At 30.0% G+C, this 24599-nt stretch overlaps 1 protein-coding gene across 2 annotated transcripts in view; it reads right to left on the reverse strand.

Annotated features, from left to right (window-relative positions):
• Esp (Epidermal stripes and patches) overlaps positions 1–24599 on the reverse strand; it is a 46916-nt gene that overhangs the window by 1603 nt on the left and 20714 nt on the right. Inside the window, exons 1-5 of one of the 2 annotated variants that reach the window (XM_075291734.1) lie at positions 8524–8661; positions 8211–8458; positions 7734–8147; positions 1535–1892; positions 1165–1467 (exon numbers count right to left, since the gene is read on the reverse strand). In XM_075291734.1, coding sequence (XP_075147849.1) covers positions 1165–1467; positions 1535–1892; positions 7734–8147; positions 8211–8458; positions 8524–8548 — 1348 coding nt within the window. In that variant the 5' untranslated portion in view covers positions 8549–8661. Of the gene's footprint in view, positions 1–1164; positions 1468–1534; positions 1893–7733; positions 8148–8210; positions 8459–8523; positions 8662–24599 lie in introns of those variants that run through there. The other variant, XM_075291725.1, reaches the window with a different exon arrangement.

Raw genomic sequence — 24599 nt, forward strand, 5'->3', positions numbered from 1 at the left:
CTGAGGCGTTATTATCGCATTTGGCATTTTACAGTATCGATTATGTCTTCGGACTTAACTTATAATGTGGCCATTATATGGATTTGACACGAGCATTGTCGTGTCAAATCCAAACTTATAGTCTGGATGGCGCATTATGGGCTTTACAGACTATCAGTTATTCCGGACGACAGTGCTCGTGTTGAATATATCCCATATATTGTGCACATTATAAGTTAAGTCCGAAGCCATAATCGATACTGTTGCATGTTTATGGGATCGATAACAAATTTACCGATTATTTAGTCATCGCCGACAAGTCGTATCGATCCGACACACTGTAAGATTCTTTACAAACACCGACATTCCGTCCGGAATAACTGATAGTCTGTAAAGCGCATTACGAAATATCTTGTTGCGTGCGTGCCGATAATACAGTATACCATAAAAATAAAATGGAAACAGTCAATAACAACACCTAACAAAATTTTCGGTAGCATAAATACCTAAAAATTTCATACTCGTTTAATAAAGTCGATATCCAAATCCGGAAATATACGTCATACCAAAATTTATATTTTGCGCCATAGTCGATACTGGATCTCGATTAGCAAGAGACAAATTGATTATTGATTATCTTGGCAAGAGACAAATCTTAAAGCCCAGTATACACCTCTAAAGAAAATTTCCGTCATCAATGTGAAATGTATTGCTAAATTTGCTAACGAAAAATACCTGATCCGTTATTAGCGATTGTTTACATTTTGCGATTGTTACATTTTGCTCCCAAAATTTTCGCCAAAGGTGCATACCGGGCTTGGATACACCATAAGATGCATTTCAGACATAGACAATTTGTATAAATAAAATTATGGTGCATTTCGAAAATTCTTGTTGCGTGCCAATAGTACAGTTTCGCCATATTGTTTATTACGGTAACAAAATGTAAACAATCGATAACAACGCCTCACGGAATTTTCGGTAGCATAAATACCTATGTAGCAAATTTCCGATATATGTGCAAACCGAGTTATAGCGATAATTTCATTTGCATGTCGATAGAACAGTTTCGTTCCATATTTCTCATGGGTGACATATGAATGTTTGATGATAATTGAGAAAAATTCACTATCTAACTTGATATAAAATTTAATAACATTCAAAATAACTCATCTTTCTACTTACTTTTAGCTCTCCACATGGGTTTCACAACTCTAACTTCCACCATAAAAACTACAGCCGCAATGATAATAGCAGCCAATGTAGCATTTGGTATATAATAGAAATACGGTGTAAGGAAAATCAAGGAGATAATAACCAATGCACCGGAATAAATGTTACTCAAAGGAGTCCGCACACCACTGGCATTATTCACAGCACCACGACTCAAGGCTCCTGTACCGGGAAAGCCTTGAACAAATGAATTTGCAATATTTGCAGCACCAATCGCTATCAATTCCTGGGATGCATCAACGGGTTTACCATTTGCTGCAAGTTGAAACATCTCGCTTTAATATTGGAAATCTTCTCTTGTAGTATCAGTACCCTAACTTACCAAATGCTTTACATATGGCTATATTTTCCATGAGTGATATTAATGGTATCACTATTAATCCAGATCCCATACTGCGAACCATATCCACAAATGATTCCTCTTTACCAGCTATTGTTTGATTGACATTCAAATGAATTGGGGGCAATGCAAAGGTAGGTAAACCTTGAGGTATATAACCAATCACATTAAATGGAGTTCCGCCAGTGTGTGAATGCAAAAGGATTCCCATGATACAGCAGACCACTACTAATATGGCATTACGTGATGTACCAATTACCCAGATTATTTTATTAATTATATTTTGACTTTTGCTTCGTAAATGTGATTCTTTGGGTCCAAGCTTACAGGATGTCATGAGCTGTTATAGAAACGATTGAGAGAGAGAGAGAGAGAGAGGAAATTTAATTAAAAAACTATGTGTGATATATTTTATTTGTAATATAAAGCCTAACACAAAAATTAATTTAAAAAAAATATTTAAATGTAAAATACAAAGCATAGCACACGATTGGACGAAAATATATGGTATCCACATGAAATGCATGGTTAAATATGTTATCAAAAAAAGGTAGTATGCAGCATTACGAAAATTCATGTTTCATGCCGATAATACAGAACCCAATGTATTTCCTATGGGAGAAAAATGTAAGTTGTCGATAATATCGTAAACAAAACTTCTCTATCAAAAGTGTCTGCATTTCTTAGGAGTAGGAGAAACGTCTCCAGAGCTCCATACCGGGCTTAAAGCCTGGTTCTCTAATTATGTGTACATTCCCATATAATTTTTGTAACCAAACTTCAAAACCCACATTTTTGTTTTGCCCTTAATACAAGCAGACAGTTAGTGTTAGTTCTATGAACTTGAAACTTATTAAAAAACTGACAAACTTTTTTTTAGCTATCTCATCCTCATTAAAAAATAAAATTTTGCTCATGAGATATGTTTGCGGAGATCACATTCGTTCTCTCCGTGTAGCAGTACATGGAACTCTAGTAGAAATTTTCGCTACTCTTGCTCTATTTGCTGGCGACAATACCAAGAGGTGTATTTTTCTATTGTTGATAGTTTGGTCCCATAAGCCCTGTATGCATCTCCAATGGAAGATTCCTGAAATTGTTGAAAATTGTAAATTTGGTGGGGTACGGTATTATCGATTGTTTATGCAAACGAACTTTCCTCTACAGGAATTCACACTTTTCTACCATGAAGTTTGTATACCCAACAGAAAATTCATGCAAACTGCAGAAAATTCTAAAGTTGGTTTGGTACGGCATTATCGATTACTTAAATAATAATGTTAATGAAACTTTAATGAACATTTTTCTATATGTTAAAAATACAAAATTCCTACAAACTGCAGAAAAGTCTATAATTGGTTTGATACGGCATTATCGATTATTTACATTTTACATCCATAATAAATACAGATCAAAATAATGTTAATGAAACTTTAATGAACATTTTTCTATCTGTTAGAAATACATTGCTATATTCTCTAACGAATATTTCGTGAATACTTATTATCGACTGTTTAACTTCTTCTCCCATACGCCCGGCCTTAAAAAAACAGGACAAAACTGTCTCATTGACATTCAATAGGAATATTTCGTAACTGCATTATTGGCATGCAAGCGCAATTTCCTCTAGAGGAATTCACATTTTTCTACTATGAAGTTGCTATATCAGAAAGTGGTGACTCAATTTTTGATGAAAATAATCTCTAAGCATACTATCGGCCTACTAATATTTTAGACTTAGAGTAAAGCTTATCCAAATTTTGAAACTATCAGTGCATAATGATAATGCTTAAAATTATTATTTAAATATTCCGGTGTAAGCAGATCTGACGAAATTTCGGCTACCCATAAGAAATGTATAGACATTTTCGTTATGGCGATGTTATCGATTGTTTACACATAAAGCGTTAATACTACAGGCTTTATTGGCATGCAACATAACTTTTCGTTAGATGTGAAAAGGCAGATTTATAATGTCTCTATGATTGAAGGATATGTTAACGGTCGATAATATCGTTCTAACGAAAATTACCTCTTTACCCTCAGCAGTTTTTTATGACTAAATCATAATATGCCACGTCGGAATTTTGCTTGGGCCGATAATGACAAATTGTTAATGAGGATGTTTGACGGAACTGTAACCGAATTTTTCGTTTGATTTGTATACCGGAAAAAATATGAAAATTCCTATTACGTGCCAATAAAGCAGTTTTCCTATGTGTTTCTCTTTGGCGGAGAATATGTTAACGTTCCGACGGAGAATATGTTAACGTTTCCTCTTTACCCAGGTATTTCTTATGGCTATAGCATCACATGCTGGTGGAAATTTCGTTTTACGTGCCAATAATATAGTTTTACCGAGTATTTCTTATCGGATGAAAACGTATGGCAATGCACTTCATATGGAATTATTGATGTTTATTTACACTTTTTCTCATAAGAATTGCATAGCGAAACTGCCTTATTGGCATTTAAAGATGTACATACCGGAAAAATTACGAAAATTCTTGTTGCGTGCTCATAAAGCAGTTTTGCCATGAGTCATTTATTGGAGGAGAATATGTTAACAGTCGATAATATCGTTCTAACGAAGATTACCTATTTCTCTTAGGAAATACTTGGGAATTTATTATGGCTAAATCACATCACATGCTCTATGGTGGAAATTTCTTTTTAGAGCCGATAATACAGTTGTCCAGTATTTCTCAGCCACTCACGGAAGTTTCGTTAACAAATGTAGCAGTTAGAGGTGTGCACGTGACACGAAATTGTCCTGACTCACGAAAATTTTCGTGGTAAGCCGTGTGTCACGCTCATGACAACAGCGTGAGTGTGCGTGAGCGTTATTAACAAACCAAACTGTCGTGTGTAAGCGTGAGTCACGAAAATAATATCTTCGTGAGTGTCCGTGAGTAACGAATTACACCCACGAAAATATTCCTGCTCACCAACATAACACGCTTAAGATTTAAATTCAATTACAATTTTCGTGACACCTGGGATGTTAAGAGTTTAATAACACTCTCGATTTTAATAATGCTCATGTTTTCAGACACTTCGGTAAGGAAATTAATCATTAAATTATTTGTGAGTCACGATATTTTTCGTGAGTCTCGACGTTTTCGTGCGTGAATGTGCGTGAGTACAAATTTTCTTTTTGTGAGTGTGCGTGAGCGTGAGTCCTATCAAAAAATATCGTGTGTGAGTATGATTTTTCAGTCGTGAGTGTGAGTGAGTAAACTATTACTCACGTGCACACCTCTAGTAACAATGCATTTGTTATGGAATTAATGTTTTTTCAATTTTGCGAACGACAGTAAAAGTGATGCGTCTTAAAAATACGGCATTAGCGACATAAATGCGAACGACATTAAAATGATACGTCTTCGTAAAAGCTCCATTCGCGTATTCATTTAAATATTATAGAATACTCGGTGTGCATCTCTAATGAAATTTCAGTTACTTTACTAAGAACATTTTGGGTAGGTGATGGTATCGATTGTTTACATTTCTTCTAATGCGTCCTATAGACTATAAGTTTTTCCGGACAGAATGTCGGTGTTTGTAAAGAATCTTACAATGTGTCGAATCGATACGACTTGTCGGCGATGACTAAATAATCGGTAAATGTGTTATCGATCCCATAAACATGCAGCAGTATCGATTATGCCTTCGGACTTAACTTATAATGTGCACAATATATGGGATATGTTCGACACGAGCACTGTCGTCTGGAATAACTGATAGTCTGTAAAGCGCATTAGCGACATAAATGCGAACGACATTATGCGCTTTACAGATTATCAGTTATTCCGGACGACAGTGCTCGTGTCGAACATATCCCATATATTGTGCGCATTATAAGTTAAGTCCGAAGGCATAATCGATACTGCTACATGTTTATGGGATCGATAACACATTTACCGATTATTTAGTCATCGCCGACAAGTCGTATCGATCCGACACACTGAAAGATTCTTTACAAACACCGACATTCCGTCCGGAATAACTGATAGTCTGTAAAGCGCATAAAATGATATGTCTTCGTAAAACTTTCGTTCGCGTATTCATTTATATATTATAGAATACTCGGTGTGCATCTCTAATGAAATTTCAGTTACTTTACTAAGAACATTTTGGGTAGGTGATGGTATCGATTGTTTACATTTCTTCTAATGCGTCCTTTAGACTATAAGTTTTTCCGGACGGAATGTCTGTGTTTGTAAAGAATCTTACAGTGTGTCCAATCGATACGAATTGTCGGCGATGACTAAATAATCGGTAAATCTGTTATCGATTCCATAAACATGCAGCAGTATCGATTATGCCTTCGGACTTAATTTATAATGTGGCCAATATATGAGATAAGTTCGACACGATCACTGTCGTCCAGATAAACTTATAGTCTGCACGGTGCATAGCGAAAATTTCGTGAGGCATTGTTTTCGATTGTTTCCATTTTGCTCCCATAAGAAATACATGACAAAACTGTGTAACGAAAATTCCGCTAGAGCTGCATACCAGGCTATACCAGGATAAAATAAGTGTATCCTGGGCTATACGAAATACATGAACTGCATTATCGGAATACAGAGTTGTAGCATGTAGTACGCGTAAAAATGGAATTGAATTTAGTTGAATGGAGTATAATTGAAATGAATTCGTTGCATTGATTAGCATTTAAATATTTTCCATTGTAAAATTGATTTAATAACAAGTATATACAGCACTAAGTTCGGCCGGGCCGAATCTTAAATACCCACCACCATGAACCAAATATTAGGGTTTCCTTTGAAATTTCAGGAGGGCTTGAGGACTTGAGGACACTTCCCGAAGATAAATTTTAAGATTTCACCTATGAGGACTATATCAGATTCTGGATTTATAAGAACCATTTTTGTTTGAGTTTTAGAGGAATCATTAACATCTCTTGTAAGTGTGCAAGAAAATTATAAAATAAAGTCTTGATTTGAAATCTTAAATCTGTAGAAGTAAAATCTGGAAATTTTACATTGAGTTTCAAGCAATTTTCATGATCAGTGCGCCTTCTACACCCTCAAGAAGTGAAGTCGGTCTATATGGTGGCATTACCAAATGGATCGATAAAAACTTAATCCGATACACGTTTTTGTGAGCCTAAAATACCAGAATATTTACAATTTCAGGCAAATCAGATAAAAACTACGGTTTCTAGAAACCCTAGGAGTTAAATCGGGAGATCGTTCTTATGGGGGCTATACTAAAATGTGGACCGATACTCACCGTTTTCGGCACACCTCTTTATGACCCGAAAATACCTCTAGATTTCCAATTTCAGGCAAATAGGATAAAAACTTCGGATTCTAGAAGCCCAAGAAGTAAAATCTTGAAATCGGTCTATATGGGGGCTATACCAAAATATGGACCGATACTCACCATTTTCGGCACACCTCTTTATGGTCCTAAAATACCTCTAGATTTCCAATTTCAGACAAATTGGATAAAAACTACGGTTTCTATAAGCCCAAGACCCCAAATCGGGAGGTCGTTTTATATGGGGACCATACCAAAACATGGACCGATACTCACAGTTTTTGGCACACGTATTTGTGGTCCTACAATACCTCTAGATTTCCAATTTCAGGTAAATTGAATAAAAACTGCGGTTTCTATAAGCCCAAGAAGTAAAATCGGGAGATCGGTCTATATGGGGGCTATACCAAAACATGGACCGATAATCACCATTTTTGGCACACCTCTTTATGGTCATAAAATACCTCTAGGTTTCAAATTTCAGGCAAATTGGATAAAAACTACGATTTCTATAAGCCCAAGACCCCAAATCGGGAGGTCGGTTTATATGGGGACTATATCAAAACCTGGACCGATATAGCCCATCTTCGAACTTGACCTGCCTGCAGACAAAAGACGAGTTTGTGCAAAATTTCTGTACGATTGCTTCATTATTGAAGACTGTAGCGTGATTACAACAGACAGACAGACAGACAGACAGACAGACGGACATCGTTATATCGTCTTAGAATTTCTCCCTTATCAAGAATATATATACATTATATAGTCGGAAATCGATATTTCGATGTGTTACAAACGGAATGACAAACTTATTATACCCCCGTCACCATTCTATGGTGGTGGGTATAAAAATGTAAAACAAAAAATTTAAAAAATTTTCTCAACTTACCCTCATTATCAGCAAAACCACAATACATGTAATGCCCAATATGGTATCGGGTGCTTTCACATCTTTTATATTGCGTATAATTTGTGTCCATATTTCAACAAATGTTGTACCTTTCGCCGATATACCTAAAATATTCTTAACTTGTGAAGTCAAGATGATTAGGGATACGGCAGATGTAAAACCCGAAGAAACTGGTCCTGAGACAAAATCTAGTAGAAATCCTAAACCAAATAGCCCCATCAGCAATTCAACAATACCACATAGTAAACATAAGAGCACTGATTTTTGCCATGATCCACGAGCAACTTGGAAGGTAAGTAGGGCAACAATAGCAGAAGGACCAACGGGAACATCTTTACAACTGCCCAGAAATATGTAAACAAAGCAACCCAGAAAGGAACCATAAAGGCCATACTGAAAATGGAAAGGGAACAATTTAAAATATCGCATTTAAGTTAATTTAGAATTTAGTCTTACAGCAGCTGGTAATCCGGCTATTCCTGAATAGGCCAAAGCTTGGGGTATCACAGTTAATCCCACCGTTATGCCAGCCACCAAATCACCCACAGCATCTTCACTATTGTAGCGCGGCAGCCATCTGGTGATTGGTAAACGTTTGTGTAGAATTTTCTTTTTAAATGTCTTGCGAGATCTTTCTTGAAGCCATGATTTTGCACATGATATTGGTGTCATTGGGGGTATGATTTTCTTTCCATCATCGGTCACTGAAACGATATAAAAATAAAATAATTTGTATAATTCAAATAATTTATAAACGTTTGTAATATACCATCATTTTGAAAAACACAATTCATCTTGAAAATCTTAATATCTTTCCGCTGGGGGGAAGACGAGAATGTTTTTTGGTAACAACCTTTATCTTTAAGTCTTCAAACTAAACTGATCATTTTCAGTGAGCTGGGAATAGAAACCAAAATCACTTTTAAACAGGTACCAATAACCAGTAAAAGGTTACTTTTCTTTAGGGATCATTTTGTTGGACGTAATCTATACAAGTGTCTCTTTGGAGAACTATCGAGAATTATCTTCGCTGCTTTACTACCTGGTTTTTGTTTTAAGGATTAATTGAAAACATCCCCATTTCTTATGGTGTGATTTGCTAGAACCGTTTTGGGATGTGTTTTTTAAGTGTTACATCCATGGACAGGTTACAAACAATGTAAGAGATTAATTTGGTTTAGCCAAGGCGATAATTTAGGGCTTTGTTACAGTGATTGTAGGGCCTAAATTGCTAAAGCTGTCTACACTTAAAAATAAAATTAATAGCTGATGGATGTTATCTGCTGATACATACACAGAGAAAATATCACCAAAATATTTCCAATTAAAAAGTTTATTGTTGAAAAATGAAAACGTAATCAATTAAATTTTTAATCAAATTAAAAAAGTCAGTTAAGAATAAAATTGAAAATGTTTACATTTTAATTATAATATTATATCAATTATTATTTCGATTAAATTAACAATTATTAGCAACAAAGGTTAATAACATTTGTTTTATTGATCAACATTTTTTCACTACTATTATAAAATAATTTTGTGATTTCAATGATAAACACATTTCAGGATTTTTTTTTTGAAACTCAATCAATTGATATTCAAAAGACTGACGTAAATAACTGGGATGCCTTTCCATCAATAGAATAAATTAGCCCTAGTGTACTTTCTGGAAAATGAAAAAATAAAATATATATTTTATATTTGCTCTATATGTTCACGTTCATCTCTGTTTAGAATAGAAAAATAGGTAATTGAGACGAAAAATACATAAATCTCCAGCTGAGGAATGTTGTTGATGAATAGTACTTGCGATATGTAAATTTTATTCTAGTTTTGTTGGGTAATTCCAGGAATGTAATTTCAAAATTCGATATAGGTTGGAAGAGATTGAAATTTATTTAAGTTATCGATTATTTGTCGACAAGAGTTAAATAATGAACAATATTGGGTTCTACTCGGTTTTAAAACGATTTAAAATAAAATGTTTACAACATTTTCTATAGAAATAAAATTTTGCCAAATTTCCTATAGAAATTAACTTTTGACAAAATTTTCTATAGAAATAAAATTTTGACAACATTTTCTCAAGAAATACAATTTTGACAAAATTTTCTATAGAAATAAAATTTTCACAAAATTTTCTATAGAAATAAAATTTTGACAAAATTTTCTATAGAAATAAAATTTTGACAAAATTTTCCATAGAAATAAAATTTTGACAAACTTTCCCATAGAAATAAAATTTTGACAAACTTTCCCATAGAAATAAAATGTTGACAAAATATTCCATAGAAATAAAATTTTGATAAAATAGTTTAATTTTGGGAAAATTTTCTATAAAAAATGTTGACAAAATTTTCTATAGAAATAAAATTTTGACAATATTTTCTATAGAAATAAAATTTTAACAAAATTTTCTATAGAAATAAAATTTTGAAAAAATTTTCTATTGAAATAAAATTTTTGGCAAAGTTTTCTATAGAAATAAAACTTTGACAAAATTTTCCATAGAAATAAAATTTTGACAAAATTTTCCATAGAAATAAAATTTTGACAACATTTTCCATAGAAATAAAATTTCGACAAAATTTTGTATACAAATAGAATTTTGACAAAATATTTTATAGAAATAAAATTTTGAGAAAATTTTCTTTAAAAACAAAATGTTTACACAATTTTCTATTGAAATATCATTTTGACAAAATTTTATTTCTATAAAAATAAAATTTTGACAAAATATATTATAGAAATAAAATTTTCACAAAATTTTCTATAGAAATAAAATTTTGACAAAATTTTCTATAGAAATAAAATTTTGACAAAATTTTCCATAGAAATAAAATTTTGACAAATTTTCCAATAGAAATAAAATGTTGACAAAATATTCCATAGAAATAAAATTTTGACAAAATTTTTTATACAAATAAAATTTTGATAAAATAGTTTAATTTTGAGAAAATTTTCTATAAAAACAAAATGTTGACAAAATTTTCTATAGAAATAAAATTGTGACAATATTTTCTATAGAAATAAAATTTTAACAAAATTTTCTATAGAAATAAAATTTTGACAAAATTTTCTATTGAAATAAAATTTTTGGCAAAGTTTTCTATAGAAATAAAATTTTGACAAAATTTTCTATAGAAATAAAATTTTGACAAAATTTTCCATAGAAATAAAATTTTGACAAATTTTCCAATAGAAATAAAATGTTGACAAAATATTCCATAGAAATAAAATTTTGACAAAATTTTTTATACAAATAAAATTTTGATAAAATAGTTTAATTTTGAGAAAATTTTCTATAAAAACAAAATGTTGACAAAATTTTCCATAGAAATAAAATTTTGACAAAATTTTCCATAGAAATAAAATTTTGACAACATTTTCCATAGAAATTCTCTAAAAAATTTTGTCAAAATTTTATTTCTATAAAAAATTTTGTCAAAATTTTATTCCTATGGAAAATTTTGCCAAAATTTTATTTCTATGGAAAATTTTGTAAAAATTTTATTTCTATAAAAATGATATTTCTATAGAAAATTTTGTGAACATTTTGTTTTTAAAGAAAATTTTCTCAAAATTTTATTTCTATAAAATATTTTGTCAAAATTCTATTTGTATACAAAATTTTGTCAAAATATTTTATAGAAATAAAATTTTGAGAAAATTTTCTTTAAAAACAAAATGTTCACAAAATTTTCTATAGAAATATCATTTTGACAAAATTTTATTTCTATAGAAATAAAATTTTTACAAAATTTTCCATAGAAATAAAATTTTGGCAAAATTTTCCATAGGAATAAAATTTTGACAAAATTTTTTATAGAAATAAAATTTTGACAAAATTTTTTAGAGAAATAAAATTTTGAAAAAATATTTTAGAGAAATAAAATTTTGAGAAAATTTTCTATAGAAATAAAATTTTGAGAAAATTTTCTAAAGAAATAAAATTTTGACAAAATTTTCCACAGAAAATAAATTTTGGCAAAATAAAATTTTGACAAAATTTTCTATAGAAATAAAATTTTCACAAAATTTTCTATAGAAATAAAATTTTGACAAAATTTTCTATAGAAATAAAATTTTGACAAAATTTTCCATAGAAATAAAATTTTGACAAACTTTCCCATAGAAATAAAATGTTGACAAAATATTCCATAGAAATAAAATTTTGAGAAAATTTTTTATACAAATAAAATTTTGATAAAATAGTTTAATTTTGAGAAAATTTTCTACAAAAACAAAATGTTGACAAAATTTTCTATAGAAATAAAATTTTGACAATATTTTCTATAGAAATAAAATTTTAACAAAATTTTCTATAGAAATAAAATTTTGACAAAATTTTCTATTGAAATAAAATTTTTGGCAAAGTTTTCTATAGAAATAAAACTTTGACAAATTTTCCATAGAAATAAAATTTTGACAAAATTTTCCATAGAAATAAAATTTTGACAACATTTTCCATAGAAATAAAATTTTGACAAAATTTTGTATACAAATAGAATTTTGACAAAATATTTTATAGAAATAAAATTTTGAGAAAATTTTCTTTAAAAACAAAATGTTCACAAAATTTTCTATAGAAATATCATTTTGACAAAATTTTATTTCTATAAAAAATTTTGTCAAAATTTTATTCCTATGGAAAATTTTGCCAAAATTTTATTTCTATGGAAAATTTTGTAAAAATTTTATTTCTATAAAAATGATATTTCTATAGAAAATTTTGTGAACATTTTGTTTTTAAAGAAAATTTTCTCAAAATTTTATTTCTATAAAATATTTTGTCAAAATTCTATTTGTATACAAAATTTTGTCAAAATATTTTATAGAAATAAAATTTTGAGAAAATTTTCTTTAAAAACAAAATGTTCACAAAATTTTCTATAGAAATATCATTTTGACAAAATTTTATTTCTATAGAAATAAAATTTTTACAAAATTTTCCATAGAAATAAAATTTTGGCAAAATTTTCCATAGGAATAAAATTTTGACAAAATTTTTTATAGAAATAAAATTTTGACAAAATTTTTTAGAGAAATAAAATTTTGAAAAAATATTTTAGAGAAATAAAATTTTGAGAAAATTTTCTATAGAAATAAAATTTTGAGAAAATTTTCTAAAGAAATAAAATTTTGACAAAATTTTCCACAGAAAATAAATTTTGGCAAAATAAAATTTTGACAAAATTTTCTATAGAAATAAAATTTTCACAAAATTTTCTATAGAAATAAAATTTTGACAAAATTTTCTATAGAAATAAAATTTTGACAAAATTTTCCATAGAAATAAAATTTTGACAAACTTTCCCATAGAAATAAAATGTTGACAAAATATTCCATAGAAATAAAATTTTGAGAAAATTTTTTATACAAATAAAATTTTGATAAAATAGTTTAATTTTGAGAAAATTTTCTACAAAAACAAAATGTTGACAAAATTTTCTATAGAAATAAAATTTTGACAATATTTTCTATAGAAATAAAATTTTAACAAAATTTTCTATAGAAATAAAATTTTGACAAAATTTTCTATTGAAATAAAATTTTTGGCAAAGTTTTCTATAGAAATAAAACTTTGACAAATTTTCCATAGAAATAAAATTTTGACAAAATTTTCCATAGAAATAAAATTTTGACAACATTTTCCATAGAAATAAAATTTTGACAAAATTTTGTATACAAATAGAATTTTGACAAAATATTTTATAGAAATAAAATTTTGAGAAAATTTTCTTTAAAAACAAAATGTTCACAAAATTTTCTATAGAAATATCATTTTGACAAAATTTTATTTCTATAGAAATAAAATTTTTACATAATTTTCCGTAGAAATAAAATTTTGGCAAAATTTTCCATAAGAATAAAATTTTGACAAAATTTTTTATAGAAATAAAATTTTGACAAAATTTTTTAGAGAAATAAAATTTTGACAAAATATTTTATTGAAATAAAATTTTGAGAAAATTTTCTATAGAAATAAAATTTTGAGAAAATTTTCTAAAGAAATAAAATTTTGACAAAATTTTCCACAGAAAATAAATTTTGGCAAAATTTTCCACAGAAATAAAATTTTGACAAAAATTTTTATACAAATAAAATGTTGACAAAATATTTTATAGAAATAAAATTTGGAGAAAATTTTCTATAAAAACAAAATGTTGACAAAATTTTCTATAGAAATAAAATTTTGACAAAATTTTCTATAAAAATAAAATTTTGAAAAAATTTACTATTGAAATAAAATTTTTGACAAAGTTTTCTATAAAAATAAAACTTTGACAAAATGTTCCATGGAAATAAAGTTTTAACAAAATTTTCCATAGAAATAAAATTTTGACAAAATTTTTTATACAAATAAAATTTTGAGAAAATTTTCTTTAAAACAAAATGATGACAATATTTTCTATAGAAATAAAATTTTGACAAAATCTTCTATAGAAATAAAATGATGACAAAATTTTCTATAGAAATAAATTTTTGACAAAATTTTCTATTGAAATAAAATTTTAGAAAAATTTTTAGAAAAATAAAATTTTGACAAAATTTTCAATAGAAATAAAATTTTGAGAACATTTTTGTAGAAATAAAATTTTGACAAAATTTTCTAAAGAAATAAAATTTTGACAAAATTTTCTAAAGAAATAAAATTTTGACAAAATTTTCTAAAGAAATAAAATTTTGACAAAATTTTTTTTAAAAAATTAAATGTTGACAAAATTTTCTATAGAACTAAAATTTTGACAAAATTTTCTATAGAAATAAAATTTTGAATAAATTTCTATAGAAATAAAATTTTGACAAAATTTTCTATAGAAATAAAATTTTGACAAAATATTGAAATAAATTTTTGAGAACATTTTCTATAGAAATAAAATTTTGACCAATTTTTCTATAGAAATAAAATTTTGACAAAATTTTCTATAGAAATAAAATTTTGACAAAATTTTCTATAGAAATAAAATTTTGACTAGATTTTCCATAGAAATAAAATTTTTACAAAATTTTCCATAGAAATAAATTTTTACAAAACTTTCTATAGAAATAAAATTTTGACAAAAATTTCTATAGAAATAAAATTTTAGAAAAATTTTTAGAAAAATAAAATTTTGAAAAAGTTTTGTAAAAAATAAATTTTGACAAAATTTTCTATAAAGTTCTCACTTTTTGTAGAAGTAGTAACGTGACTTTATTTAAAATTCGACTCGACATTTACAATTAAAAATTGTAGCTAATAGGAGGGATCATATATATCCATTCGAAGAAAAAACATTTTTTTCATACCAACTACAAATAAACAAGCTTAACGTAAGACTTTTTAAATTTGGTAGATTTGTGGTAAACTTTTCTTCAGATTTTGGTAGATTTGGTAGCGTGAATTTCGATCACGTCTGGTCTTCACTTTTCGCTGTTGTTACCGTTTTTGTCTACTTTTTGGACGCGATGCAACACTGCCAGTATGATGAGTAATTTTGTTTCTGAATGCAATATATCAAAATGCTTTTATAAGCTGCTAATCAATAATAATACATATCAGCCACCCTGTATATCAATAGGTTTGTCATTGCAAAATTTGCAGATGGGTCGCTGTTTAAATCAAAACAGCAGTAATTCAGTCGGTGTTTACCATTATTAGAAGAAATTTTTGTTTGAGTGTATTTTATGTAAATAAAAATTATCTCTGGTCTATAACATACGCCGTTATTAATAATTAATTAAAAAAAAACTTTTTGGATCATTCACCTTCAAGTTATAATAAAAATTTTAAAACATTTTATAATTTTGTTCTTTTTTTAAAGAATTATTTTTCAAATCACTGGCTAAACTTGATCTTAACCGTTAGGCTTGAATTCCCTGTCATTTAATTTACTTTTTTCGAAAAAAACATAATCGAATGTTAACGATGATAGCTTTATTTTTTATTCATAAGCAAAATGTTCTGTATTCCTGATTTCGATGGCATCAGATCACATTTCTTTTATGTTGATTTTATTCTGTCATTCTCACGTGACAAATATCAAGATCAACATTAAGTTTGGTCACAAGTTTTGAATTTGAATCCGTTTCACTAACTACCAGTAGCTTGAATTAATTTTATAAATGTGTATTCAGATATTCTCACGTGACTTGGTTGCATTCACATGGTAAATCCTGCAAAGAATTTCGAAGTTGTTTTGTATTTAGCATACAAAGCAATAATAATTTTAAGAAATTACGTTTAGAACAGCAAATTAATTTGATAGTATTGAAAAAATAAATAATATAAAGTTTAAGGGTACAATTAAAAAATAAATAATAAAGAGTTTATAATTCAAATTAACATTAAAACAATAGAGAAAGAGACACTTTGGGACTATATGACGCTTTGCCACTTACGAAAAAAGGTTATAAGCAGAATATATTTTTTAAAAATATTTTTGATTAAAAATGTGCTGGGAAGAAATTTTCAAAAAAATACTGTTTACTCAAGAACATACACAGAAAAAAATATAACCAAAATATTTCCAATTAAAAAGTTGATTGAAGTTGGAAATTTTTTTCTATTAATAAATTAATTGATAACATTTTTAATCAAGATATAAATATTAAATTAATTAAGTCAATGATTGAAAATGTTAAAGTTTTTAATTAAACAATTAATTGATACAATTAAATTTTTAATCAAACTCGGAAGACAAAGTCATTTATTTTTTAACTTCTAACTAAAAATTTGTTTCAAACAATCAAACTAAAAACACTAACCCCCATTATCATGAAGCTCAGTTAGTGCTACGTTAGCTAACGAACTTTTAAACCGCATTATGATGGTCATATCAGTCATCTTGTCTGTACATTCTATATAGCAGTTAGGAACTTAACTTAAATCTGTATACATTCAAGAAAGAGTTTTCTTTTGTGGGGAACTAAAGTTTAGGCAAACAAAGTTTTTCTTTAAAAACAAAAAAAGATTAAAGACAATCGGTTGTTGCAAATTAGGCTTTATTTGCTATGTTACATTAAGTTCCGGAGGAATGTATTTTTTCTTTGGGTGTATAATTTACATTTTATGATAGTTTTTCGTTAACCAGACAAAATGTTAATGTAATAAATTCACCTATCTTCCGTTTTCAATTTTAGTTTTGTTTTAAATCAGAATTCGGTATTTCACTTTGATTGTGGTAGTATCGTTGTTCGTTTCATGGTTGACTGAGTTTACATTTCCCGAACAATTGTCATTTCACCGATGCGGAGGAATAATCATTGTAGATAATCCAATCATTATTCCATTATACTTTCGGATGGATTAGCTGCATTGGTTTTTCTATTCAGTCATCTAAAGGGTGCACAATGGGGCAAATGACCGGATTCTGCGGTAGTTTAAATTGGAAAAACTGATAACGTCATTCTGTTTCAGACATCCCAGTAGCTCGAAATACAAAATATTAGAAACATATGGCAACTCATTGCTTTTAAAGCAAGCTGGCAAAGTAGGCTGTTTTTAGATAGTTTACATTTTGAATCGCTTGTCAAAAAAACACATTGTAGAAAATTGGCTGTAAAAAATAAACTAATAAGCGAATCTACATTATATAAAATGGAGAATAGTACTACAAGTACGTAAAATAATATAAAAAATATTAAAAATTCGTTTGTGTTTGTGCGAAAAGAAATGTGTTGTGTTAAAGTGGTAAGTTTTTGTTTTATAATTTTCATGTAATGTTTGTGTTTCGTGGAATGGTACTTTCTGTATTCACGTGTATTCACCGACATTTTGGTATGGAAAGAAAGGTTATTGTGTGTACTTTCATGTGGTTTTAAGTTTAATTCCGGCAGCGTCCGGCTCATAATGAAAAAATTTAAAAAAATCAGTGTTTCTAAAAATAAAAAAATTGAACTCGTAATATTTTGACTGCAAAAACGTCGGAAATCTTTTGGTTGGTGTCGTATTCCAAATTTTCAAGAAATGCAAAATTCGCTCGAGTCAAAAAAATATGGAAGAAACACCAAGAGCAGATGCGTCTCATTGGGTATTTGCGGGAAATGCTTCACTAAATTGAAATAAATGTTATAATAAAGACTTGATCATGCAAAGAAGTACTCGAGGTCTCACAGAATAAGAGGTCTTTTCAATAGAGCCATCTTTGTGTGCAATTTGAAGCAAATTAACGCAAAACTCTGGCCTCTGGGGCCAATACATGCCAATTTTGGCATGTATTGCTAGAATGTTAACCCTCTAATGCCCCAATTTTTTTGCCAGCTGATTACATTTTCAATGTTAACGACACAAAAACAAGAGAACTAAGCAAGACAAATTTATAGCGTAAAATTGGGTTAGGTGGCAGCCCGATGTATCAGTCTTTCTTAGACTATTCAGTCCATTGTGATACCACATTTGTGAACTTCTCTCTTATCACTAAGTGCTGCCCGATTCCATGTTAAGCTCAATGACAAGGGACCTCCTTTTTATAGCCGAGTCCGAACGACGTTCCACATTGCAGTGAAACCACTTACAGAAGCTTTGAAACCCTCAGAAATGTCGCCAGCATTACTGAGGTTGGATAATCCACCGCTGAAAAACTTTTTGGTGTTCGGTCGAAGCAGGAATCGAACCCACGACCTTGTGTATGCAAGGCGGGCATGCTAACCATTGCACCACGCTGGCTCCCTGTGTTTTACTAAAAGCTTCCGTTTTAAATGGACATTAGAGGGTTAATTCTGCTCCCTGTGCAAAATTTCACGTAAATCGCAGTAAAACTTTGGTCTCTGTGGTAACATTTGTGTAAATCGGACGAAGCATATATATGGGAGCTATATCTAAATCTGAACCGATTTCAACCAAATTTAGCACGCTTGCAAATATTATCAATTTTACCCTTTGTGCAAAATTTGAAGAAAATTGGGATGAAACTACACTGAAAAAAATATTGTCGTGGGGTCAAAGATTTCATGTCTTTAAAATACGAATATAAATTTTGCTTAGCATAGAAGACGCATTTCTCTAATATAAAGTTTTTTTCCTTGTCCAAAAGTCGATAAACTTTTCACAGAAGTCGTATTGTCCTTATAATTAAGTGATTTCACTTAAAAATGGGTATCATAACATGAAAGAAAAAATGTTTGGGCTAAGGTCAATTTGACTTTAATAATTCAGAAAAATTCTTTATATTTAATGAAATTGTCTTTAAATTTGTTGTCTTTTTGCATCTTGACTACAAAGTAAAAAATCGTTCAAATATAGGACATGTTTTTCAACACTTTATTTTAAAGACGTTTTTTACTTGAAACATAGGATAATTTATACTGAAAGTCGAGTCTTAATTAGGAAAATACAGTTGTCGTTAACTCGTTTTTAAAGGACTTTAATAGCATACGACGAAAAAAAGGTGGAAAAGCGAAAAATTAAAATTTGCTTCCTGGAAGCAAGTATACAAAACCCTAATTTAAAAGAGAATTGTGTCTTAAAATTATCCTTACTTGTACTCTCCGCGTCTTTGGCTCGGAATCAATACCAAAATTTTTAAAGTAAAGACAAAATCTTTGGATCCGGGCATGCTTTTTTTCAGTGTATGGCTTCTTGAGCCTTTCATGTGCGTACCGGGCGTAAGATATATATGGGAGCTAGATCTAAATCTCAACCGATTTCCTCCAAAATCAATAGAGCTCTATCCTGACCCAATACAAATACGTGTGCAAAATTTAACGTCAATTGGTCTAAAATTGCGACCTAGACATTGAATACAAAACCACAGTCTAGTGCAGGTTATAAATATTAAAGGTTTCAGTGGGCGTGTCAGTGGGCGGATCGATCTGAAAATTTCTATGAGCTCTTCTGACGTTATGCACAACATGTGTTCCAAATTTTAAACCGATAAGTGCATTTTTGTAGTTTTTGCCTCAAAATCCGGTCGTTGGCCCCATAGTGGGATGGTCAAATCCACAGAGCAAATGTGACTAGAGGTGTCATTCGGGATGAAGTATTATAAATTCCGTGATTCCGAATTTTTCGGAATTCTTTATATATTTTGAGTAATAGCAATTGGTTTATTTCAATTTTACCAACAAAAACATACAACAAGGGAATATAAGAGTAAATTAAAAGAAATTTGAAAAACAAAAAATTAATACAAAAATAATTTGATATATTTAATATCGAATTTTGTTGTGGCGGCACTAAACAATTGATATGCTTCTTCTTGGTAAATTAATCAGCTGTGTTGAAGAAATTGTAAAGCAACCACAATACACGCGTCACGCACTGTCTTTTGTATTTGCAACAACGCTATTATTTAGGTCGAAGAATAAAAGCGTCTTCAGCATCTGATTGAAAGTGTAACCATCTGCACCGTAGACCAGCTACGGTGTAACATGGGTTGCACTTTTGCTCTTGCGATGGGTAACACCTCGTCAATCGAACGTGCACATTTTGGGTAGGCTGCACTGAATTTTCCAATCGAAAAACATTTTTGATTTATGGGGGTAAGGTTTAAAATAGGCAACATATTTTTTACCAATCGAAATCACCATAAGATACGTTAGGTTAGGTGTCAGTCCGATGTATCAGGCTCACTTGTGATACCACAGTGGTGAACTTCTTTCTTATCACTGCCCGTGCTGCCCGATTCCATGTTAAGCTCAATGACAAGGGACCTCCTTTTTGTAGCCGAGTCCGAACGGCGTTCCACATTACACACACAAAAAAAATTTTTTCTGATTCAATCACGAAATTAATTGATCCAATTAATTTTTTAATTGAAATGTCTTCAATCACAGAAATGATAGTATCAATTAAAAAATTAATTGACAGTCAATTAAAAAATTAATTGATCCAATTAAAAAATTAATTGACAGGCAATTAAAAAATTAATTGATCCAATTAAAAAATTAATTGATACTATTAATTTGTGTGATTGATTTTTGTTTCAATTAAAAAATGTGTTAAATCAATTAAATTTTTAATTGAATATTTTTTAAAACTCAATTAAGATTTTAATTGGAAAAATTTTTGTGAAATTTTTTTCTGTGCAGTGAACCACTTAGAGAAGCTTTGAAACACTCAGAAATGTCACCATCATTACTGTTAGTTTGGGAGGGAGAAATAAGATCCATATATTTAAATATGAGAGATATAAATGTAGGGGATTTATTTTCTATTATCCGATTAACCTTTAAAATTTGTATAGTCTCCACCATAGGATGGGGGTCCATTTCGCTCCATAATTATATATAGCCCCTATATAAACCCCAGATTTGACCTTCGAAGACTCTTGGACGAGCAAATTTCATCCGATTCAGTTGAAATTTTGTATATTGGTTTAGTATATGCTCTCTAACAACCATGCCAAAATTGGTCCACATCGGTTTATATATAACAGGCTGACTGATAAGTCCCCGGTCTGACACATAGATGGCGTCGCTAGTACCAACCTTCAAATGATTCGTGTGAAAATTTGACGTCTGTAAGTCAATTAGTTTGTGAGATAGAGCGTCTTTTGTGAAGCAACTTTTGTTATTGTGAAAAAAATGGAAAAAAAGGAATTTCGTGTTTTGATAAAATACTGTTTTCTGAAGGGGAAAAATACGGTGGAAGCAAAAACTTGGCTTGATAATGAGTTTCCGGACGCTACCCCAGGGAAATCAACAATAATTGATTGGTCAATATGTTATTGTTATTTATTTGTTTACAATTATTTTTCCATTAGATAAAATCATTTTCTTGTAATTTTAGAAGATTTTATATTTTCTTATGAATTGTCCGTTTATAATTATAATTCGATTTTCCTGTAGATTTGAATTCAACCTAATTTTTTCCGAATAAAATTTTCAATTATTATTTAAATTGGATTTTTTTTAATTAATTAACCTGTTAATTGGGATAATTGCTATTTTAATTAAAATTTAAACATGTTCAATCATTTTCATAATTGACTTTATATTTTACTTTGACGAAAAAGTTAATTTTACCAGGTAATTCTTTTATTAATTACGTTTTCAACTTCAATCAATTTCTTAATTGAAAATAAAGGGTGATTTTTTAGGAAATTAAAAAAAGAAACACGTGAAATTCAGAAAAATGCATGAAATCATTATATACCAAACTGAAGATGTTTGACAGTGAAAGAAAACACGAAATGTGAGTCAGCTGTTTAAACCAGTGTTGCCAAAAAATAATAGTTAAAAAATCATCCTTTATTTTGCTGTAGTTTTTATACCCTCATTTGTCATTCCGTTTGTAACACATCGAAATATTGCTATAAGACCCCATAAAGTATATATATTCTGGGTCGTGGTGAAATTCTGAGTCGATGTGAGCATGTCCGTCCGTCCGTCCGTCTGTTGAAATCACGATAATTTCCGAACGAAATAAGCTATCGACTTGAAACTTGGCACAAGTAGTTGTTATTGATGTAGGTCAGATGGTATTGCAAATGGGCCATATCGGTTCACTTTTACGTATAGCCCCCATATAAACGGACCCCAAATTTGGCTTGCGAGGCCTCTAAGAGAAGCAAATTTCGTCCGATCCGGCTGAAATTTGGTACATGGTGTTAGTATATGGTCTCTAACAACCATGCAAAAATTGGTCCACATCGGTCCATAATTATATATAGCCCCCATATAAACCGATCCCCCGATTTGGCTTGCGAGGCCTCTAAGAGAAGCAAATTTCATCCGATCCGGCTAAAACTCGGTACATGGTGTTAGCATATGGTCTCTAACATCCATGCAACAATTGGTCCACATCGGTCCATAATTATATATAGCCCCCATATAAACCGATCACCAGATTTGACCTCCGGAGCCTCTTGGAAGACCAAAATTTATCTGATTCAGTTGAAATTTGGTACGTGTTGTTAATATATGGCCTCAAACTCCCATGCAAAAATTGGTCGAAATCGGTCCATAATTATATATAGCCCCCATATAAACCGATCCCCAGATTTGACCTCCGGAGCCTCTTGGAAGAGCAAAATTCATCCGATTCGGTTGAAATTTGGTACGTGATGTTAGTATATGGTATCCAATAACCATGCAGGAATTGGTTCATATAAGTCCGTAATTATATATAGCACCCATATAAACCGATCCCCAGATTTGACCTCCGGTGCCTTTGGAGAAGCAAAATTCATCCGATCTTTTTGAAATTTTGTACGTGGGTGTAGTATATGATATTTAACAACCATGCCAAAAGTGGTCCATATCAGTCCATAATCATATATAGCCCCCATATAAACCGATCCCGAGATTTGGTTTTGGAGCCTCTTGGAGGAGCAAATTTCATCCGAGTCAGTTGAAATTTGGTGCATTGTGCTAGTATATGGCCGTTAACAACCATGCCTAACTAGGTCCATATCGGTCTATAGTTATATATAGCCTTCAGATAAATCGATCCCCCAATCACACAAAAATTGGTCCATATCAATAATTGTATATAGCCCCCCATATAAGCGACCCCCATATTTCAATTCTGGCTCCCTACGTACCGTGCAAAAGTCCATATCGATTCGTAATTATTTGTAGACTTACCTAAACATACTTTTTTTGTCTAACGTATACCACGTAAGAACTAACTCACAATTTAGAAAACGATTTAAGATACCACAACCCAAGTAATTCGATTGTGGATGACAGTCATTCGTAGAAGTTTCTACGCAATCCATGGTGGAGGGTACATAAGATTCGGCCTGGCCGAACTTACGACCGTTTATACTTGTTTTTTTATAAATTCATTCGGAAACATAATTATACTACGTTCACACTATGATCGAAATCGGTGTCGGACTTTGCAAATTTAGTGTCATTCAATGATATTTGAGTGAATATGAATAAGGGCATAGGAAATTTCTTTCGTTTAGTTCTCTTTGTTATATTTGTGGTATAATTACAAAATTATAAATATTGTGTGATCGGTTTTTATTTCTGCTATTTTTTTTTCATTTATTTTTGTAATATGATGACAGCAATTAAAATACGTCATGCTTATATACAATTAAGAATGAGATGGTATTTCTATTTAACAAACAACAAAAAAATCAAAATATTTGTTCCTTTCACCTAGTAATCAGAACAATAGCAAAATAACTCCAAATAAATTTCCGAAAAATATTTATTTGGTTATTTGCTTATGAATAACGGTTTCGAATACAATACACGTGCGATAATTGTTTGATCGATGATACGAATAGCCATTTAGGTAAGTAGGCACTCGACTCGACTCTCTATTCAATCCGCCAACCACCTTCATACTGGATTATATGCGGGAGTATGAGCATGAAATTGCAAATTGTTTTGTTGCGGAATTTCTGTGGTTTCGCTTTGGTTTTTTTTAAGTAATAATAAATGCTTAAAATGACAAAATAAATTATTTTTGTTTTTGACTACCGAAAAAAAAAACAAATGCTCGACGTCCGTCTCTCATCCACTTGAAATTTGGAAGCAAGTGCCGGAATGAATTCACCAAGTGATTAATGCATAGTGTGTCAACAATTAAGTTAAGCTTGAAATGGTTACTTATGAATGAAATTAAATTCTTTTCTAAGTACTTAATTTTGGATAACAATTCGCATATATTATGCACAAAGAGGGGTTGGTTAATGAAACCAGTATTTGTGATTGTAAGAAGTATTCATTGCTATATCAATCAAGGAAATCGAAAACTATTCACAAGTACTAAAATTTAGAAACAGTTTTACAGACGAATTTCGAATATTTTTGCGACAAAAAGGGTACATGTCCCCCGTGAAAAGGTACCATTATGCTCTTGAAATATGTTTGAGTAGATGTGTGCCCTACACACCGAACTACAGATTTTTAATGGACCCATTTTATCCCATTTGACTGAAATTTATTTATTACCTAAAA

This window comes from Haematobia irritans, chromosome 1, assembly GCF_050003625.1.
Source record: "Haematobia irritans isolate KBUSLIRL chromosome 1, ASM5000362v1, whole genome shotgun sequence".
NCBI lineage: Eukaryota > Metazoa > Arthropoda > Insecta > Diptera > Muscidae > Haematobia > Haematobia irritans.